Source organism: Sciurus vulgaris (assembly GCF_902686455.1).
Source record: "Sciurus vulgaris genome assembly, chromosome: 5".
NCBI classification, from domain to species: Eukaryota; Metazoa; Chordata; class Mammalia; order Rodentia; family Sciuridae; genus Sciurus; species Sciurus vulgaris.
Window position 1 is genome coordinate 180,566,425 of NC_136465.1, and position 6,070 is coordinate 180,572,494.

The window sequence follows — 6,070 nt, forward strand, 5'->3', positions numbered from 1 at the left end:
GGCCAGCTCCGTGGCAGGCCCTGCCCCGAGTGGAGACTTCTGGGCAGAGGGACAGAAAGACCAGACTGGCGGTGAGTCCTGAGGTTCCTGCCCCAGGCCGCTGTCTCACCTCCCAGCACCAGCCTCCCGTGAACCCTCTGCCGCTTCCTTCCTGCTGGCACAGACCATGGTACCAGCTGCCCCGAGCATGCCCAGCGCCACTCCTGGGGGAGTACAGAGCACAGCCAGGAGCTTCCCAAGGCCACCGGCAGGAGCCCCTCCCAGGAACGTCCACCGCATTCCCAGAAGAGGGCCGTGTGGCCCTGGAGCAGCACAGGCACCTCTGCAGGGGGTGAGGGTCAGCGGCAGGCAGACCCCCGGTGTCCCAGGATGAGCAGCAGAGAGGCCCCATCCAGGCGCCAGGGGACCAGGGTCAGGGTCCCCAGGATCCCTCCCTGGCGTCACCAGGCCTGGGATGCTTTTCAGGACTGGACCGCTGGGCTGAGGCATGGTCAGCATGGGGCAAGGGAGGGAGGCTGGCCCCACAGTGGCTCAGGTATCGAGGCTGCGTGTCCTGCGCAGCCTGGCCAACCCATCCTGGACGCTGGGCTGCGCCTCGGGTGCCGGGACCCCTCCCAAGCCGCTCCGGGAGCAGGAGGTGCCCATTCAGGAGCGCAGCCGCCCTGCCGCGGGCATGGAGGCCTGTGGGAGCGTGAGGCGCCCTGCACTCTCCAGTCGCGGTGGCTTCATCACAGGTCTGTCCCCAGCCTTCCCTGCCACCGACAGGCCAGCCTGTCTGGAAGGTCACGGTGGGGGCGGGGCAGGCTGACAGCACCAGAGCCTCCGTGGACAAGTCCTGTGGAGGCTCCTGGCAGACCTGCCCCCAGCATCCAGGCGGCTGCTGTCTGTCCCCCAGCAGAGCCCTGCACACGCTCTCTTTCCCGTTACTTCAACCCCAGCATTGCCACATCTGTTCGACAGAGACTGGAGCGGCGTCCCCCTTCTCATTATGTCCCCCAGACCACTCCTCCAAATTTCTCATCTGACTGCTGCTAAGCCACTCCGGGCTCCCATTCCCCAAGGTGATGCAAATGCAGCCTACCATCCCCTCCCTAACTCTGCAAGCTATTCTCCCATTAATGCAACCTGAGGATGCCCTCCCTGTACCAGCAGGGACACCATCATTTCCACACAGGGTGACCATTCATACTTCTCCATGCTTCTTGCTCTTCCCTGAGACTGTGGCACCCTCTTCCTGTGCCATCAGTTTGGGGCCTGGGCCCCATGCCACAGTCTCCAGGGAGGACCTGCTTCTTAGATCAGAGCTAGCCCTTTCAGAATGCTGGCATGGCCACAGCCCGACTCCACCCATCCTGCTCTTTGGGGTGTGTCTGCTGCGTGAGGCAGAGCAGGACGCAGGGTGACTGTCGCCATCCACTCAGCTCATGGCTCCTCCAGACCAGCCCAGGGCAAGGCTCTGGATGGGACGCCAGAGTGGAATCCGCAGCGGGTCACTCATTGGCCACCTCGTGGCCTTCCCTGTGCCTGTTTCCCCCTCTGACAACAGAGGCTCTGCAGGTTCCTGTCTCAGAATTGGGAGGCTCCCAGGGGCAGCTCGCGTGGGGAAGGCCGGCGGGACGCCTGCGGTGCAGAAGCTGGGGCAACGCCACCGCCTCCCGCCGGCCAGGGCCGACCTGGCGCCCAGGGACACTCCACGGCGTTCTGGAGCCAGCGGAAGGGCCTCCCTCTGTGTTCACAAAGCCGAAGTGCTCACATTCTGGAACTCTGAAGGGCCTAGCGCAGGGGCCCCAGCCGGGAGCCCACGCCCTGCCTGCGCCCGCGCCTGCCCTGCGCTCCGCCCCAGCCACCAGGCAGCCACGCCAGGCGGAGGAGGAGGGCGGCACAGGGACCCTCTCCTCGCTGACGACAGCACCCAGGGCCCTGGCACCAGGACAGCGTGCCACGAGCATGCCCCAGGGCGACCATGACTCCAGCTCAGGTCCCCTCGCACCCCGCGCTTGAGCGGAAGCCCCAGCTGGGGCCGCACCACACCCCGCTGCCTGCGTCCCCGAGGCCTGGCCCTGCGCGCCGCCCCTGGTTCGTGCGCGACTTCCTGGGCATCGTGTTCGCGGCGGGCACTTGGCTGCTGGTGCTGGGCACCGCGTGGGTCGTGATCCACGAGCTGTTCCTCCCCGCCCGGGACCTGGTCTACACCTTGGCCAACAGCACCGTCCTGCACCTGCAGGCCGCGCTGGGGCTGGCGGCGCATGCGCGGGCCATGCTCACCGACCCCGGGACGGTGCCCCTGGAGAACCGGCCGGGGCGGGACACCGAGGCCCACTGCCCCTTCTGCTGCAGTGTCAAGCCGCCGCGCGCGCACCACTGCATCGTGTGCCGGCGCTGCGTCCGCAAGATGGACCACCACTGCACGTGGGTCAACAACTGCGTGGGCGAGGACAACCAGAAGTACTTCGTGCTCTTCACGCTGTACATGGGGCTGGCGTCGCTGCACCTGCTGCTCCTGCTGGGCGTCCCCGTCCTGCGCAGCCACGCGCGGGGCGAGTGGAACAGGCACAGCGCAGTGCCCCTCCGCGGCTCCCTCGTCTACCTCTTCCTCGTGGCCCTGATGGGGCTCCTCCTGAACTCCACCATGTTCGCCATGCAGATGTACGCCATCTGCACCGACAGAACCCTGGTCGAGAGGCTGCAGAGGGAGAGGCACTTGCCGCGCAAAGGGTCCCCCTGGTCCAATTTGAAGGCCGTCTTCGGCCACCGCATCTCCCTGGCCTGGCTCAGCCCCTTTGCTTCCCCGAAGCCTCAGAGAGCAAAGGCGCACCACTGTGTGGTCTGAGGGTCGCCCGGAACAGAGCCAGGCAAGGGGACCCCCTGCCAGTCACTCACAGGCCTCTAGAGGCAAAGGCACAAACCACACTGCAGAGGAGACCCTAGCTACAGAGAGTAAGACCCTCGGCGCCCTTCTGAGCACATGAGCTGGTGACTGCTGCCTCTGCAGAGAGTCCCCCTGCGGAGTGGAACGCCCCTTCCCACTTCTGAGGTGGAGCGAGGTCACATGGCACAGCTGTGAATAAAGCATGGTGGATCTGTGGCCGCCCCGGGTAGGGAGCAGTGATTGCATGCCTGCCCAGCACCTGTGGTGAGCTGGGGCCTTGTCTGTCTCACCTACTCAGAAACCGGCTCTCCCCGTTCCTCGTATTTCCGGTTGGATTCACTGAGCTGGTATCTCACCTAGGACTTTTGCTCTTGGGTTTCTGGGAAGTGGCCGGTCTCTCAGTTTTGTTTTGTTGGCCTCTCCCAGTGCATTTCAGGCCGGGTCAGGCCAGCTGCTGAAGGGGAACCGGGTGTCTGTGCCTCTTTTCCTGTTCTTTCCTGAGCAAGCTGTGCAAGACTGCCACTGGATGGTCCTTGGAAGCTGTTGGTGGATCACAACCAAAAACAACTTTTTACTTTTGAGGTAACTAGAGATGCATATGCAGTTGTCAGAAAGAGAAGAGGCTCCGGGACCTTGCCAGGTTTGCCCCAGTGCTTTGCATGTGGGCACCTCCCTCAGGTCCGCCCTGGTGGATCCTTCAGGTCACACCACAGAGCATGTGTGTGCACAGGGGTTTGTGCATCCACTTCGAGGTGCCTGTGTAGAGAAGCCACCTGCCCCTTCCCCGCGACCTCAGCAGCAGCTGATGTTCCTGGTCGCCCTGGTGTTATTTACAGGGGCCGAGGCATGGGATTGTACAGCGCCACCTCCTGAGGCCTCAACATGACGCCTTTGAGCCACCTGAATTTTGCCCGTATTAATAGCGAATTCCTTTTTTGCTAAGTGGGATCAGTGGTGTGTTGTTCTGCCATTTGTTGAGCCATTTGCCCACCACAGGGCAGCTGGGGTCTCCGTGTCGGGGTTGTTGTCTGAAGGCCTGTGTGAAGCTTAAGTTGCTTTGGGGCCCATGCCCCATTGCACCATGGGCTGCAGGGTACTGCAAGCCCTGTGTCCCTCACCCTTGACGTCCCACCTGCCTCTCCTCGTCCTCTTGTGGTGCTTTGGTGCTGACCCTGTTTATTCTGCCATTCTGTTGGGTGTGTGGTTGTCTCTTTCACTGTACCAGGACAGAGGAGCAGGCTACAGACAGACCAAGGGAAGTTCCCAGAGACAGCATGGAGACCCAGGCCTGCTGGGGAAGCTGACGAGTGCAGGGCTGCCCAGAGACAGCTCGGTGGCCGCGACAGACAGCGCCTCTGTCCCTCACGGTGTTCTGCCCACTGGTGGCCACTGGACCAGTGCCGCCTGCCCTTTCCAGGGTGCCCTCGGTCCTGTGCCCACACCCAGACAGGGTTTGTACCTGAGACTGCAGGAGCAGGACCTCGTCGCTGCAGCTGGCTTTTGGGCTGGTCTGCCAGTGTCCATGGGGCAGCTGTCCCAGCACACAGGCAAGAACAGAGCTTCCACAGAGAACATGGCGGCCCTGGGTCCCAGTGTCCTGAGAGCAGTGACCTCGGAGGCTGGGTCTGCTCCCCCTGGCCCAGGCCTGCTGTCTGCTCCCTTCGCCTGGCTAGGATGGGGCGGGGTCTTCAGGGACAGTGCCTGACTGTCCCCTTTACTTCAGGGACACCCCAAGGCCGAGCTCCCTGTGGTTCCATGTGCACCTCCCTGCTGACTCAGTGCCGCTCCTCCCGCTGCTCGGGAGCCTGTACCGAGGCCCGAGCGGTGCCTTGGCGGGTCCTGCTGGGTCCTCCTCCTGTCTGTAGCTTGGTCCCCTCCCAGAGGAGCTCTGTTCTGAGGAGGCCCAGCTTGCTGACGTTCCTCTTACCCATCATGCCTTTGGTGTCAAGACTGAGATCCGGGCGGGCGAGGCCCCAGAGGCTTTCTCCTCTCTTTTCCACAAACACGGCAGCTTCGTGGCCCGTGTCGCACCTGTGTCCACTGCCAGGTACGCTGCATGAGGCTCCAGGGTCAGTCCAGGCCTGAGCTGTCCGGTCGCTGCAGCGCTGTGTGCTCAGAGGCGGTCACTCTCGCCTGCCTGCAGTGCTCTGGCCTGGGCCGGGCGCCCGCGTGGGGCCTGTTCAGGGGCCCTGCGTTCCGAGCTCCCCGGAGGCCCGCGGCCTGAGCGTCACTGCTGCATGGAGAGCCCGAAGGCCGGCGGGGCCTCCCACCTCCTCCTCACCCCGCCCTGACTGCGGCGTCCTGGCCTTCCCGTCGGCAAGGGCCTCCTTTTTATTTCCTGCGGCAGCACGGTAGCGGTGCGTGGTGGTCGGCTTCCTGTTGACAGAATCACGCACACAAGGAGTCTGGTTCCCGTCCCTCCCCTCTCCCACCCTCCTCCACTCTGTGACCTTCCGCTCGCTCCTCATTTTTGATGGGTACTTTCTACTTACACGTGAAGGACAAATTCCCGTCAGTACATTTACCTGTGTGAACCCTAGATTTTGTTGAAGTCATTCCACAAGTCCTCCCTGTCCCTGCCCTTCCTCCCTCCCTCCCTCCCTCCTCCTCCTCCTCCACTGTTCTCCCCTATAGCTTTGTGGAATCTGATCCCCTGCCCCACTGCCTTCTTTCCCTTCTCTCGCTCTAGTGCCACGAGAGGAAACAGTCCTCCTTCGACTTTCTGGGACTGGCTTATTTCACTTAGCATGACAGTCTCCAGTTCCATTCGTTTACCAGAAGATGCCATAATTTCATTCCTCTTTATGACTAAATAGTACTCCATTGTGTATACAAACCACATTTTCTTTGTTCATTCGTCTATTGATGGGCATCTGGACTGGTGCCACAATTTGGCTACTGTGGATTGTGCTGCTGTAAACTTTGAAGTGGCTGTGTCCCTGTAGTGTGCTGAGTTTAGTTCTTTTGGATAAATACCGAGGAGTGAGACAGCTGGGTCCTATGGTGGCTCCATTCCTAGTTTTTTGAGGTGTCTCCTCACTGCTTTCCAGAGTGGCTACACCAATTTGCTGTCCCACCGACAATGTATGAGTGTAATTTTCCCCTACATCCTTGCCAACATTTATTATGTATTCTCTTGACAGTCGCCATTCTGACTGGAGAGAGATGAAATCTCAGCGTCGTTTGGATCTGCATTTCCCT

The 6,070-nt window shown here is 61.8% G+C and overlaps 1 protein-coding gene across 1 annotated transcript; it reads left to right on the forward strand.

Annotated features, from left to right (window-relative positions):
* Positions 1–1,963: 1,963 nt before the first annotated feature.
* Positions 1,964–2,830, forward strand: LOC306661147 (palmitoyltransferase ZDHHC3-like; the record flags this gene model as incomplete). Its single annotated transcript, XM_079139933.1, has 1 exon — positions 1,964–2,830. One exon carries the CDS (start codon positions 1,964–1,966, stop codon positions 2,828–2,830), a length of 867 nt encoding a protein of 288 aa, XP_078996059.1.
* Between the last annotated feature and the right edge of the window lie 3,240 nt (positions 2,831–6,070).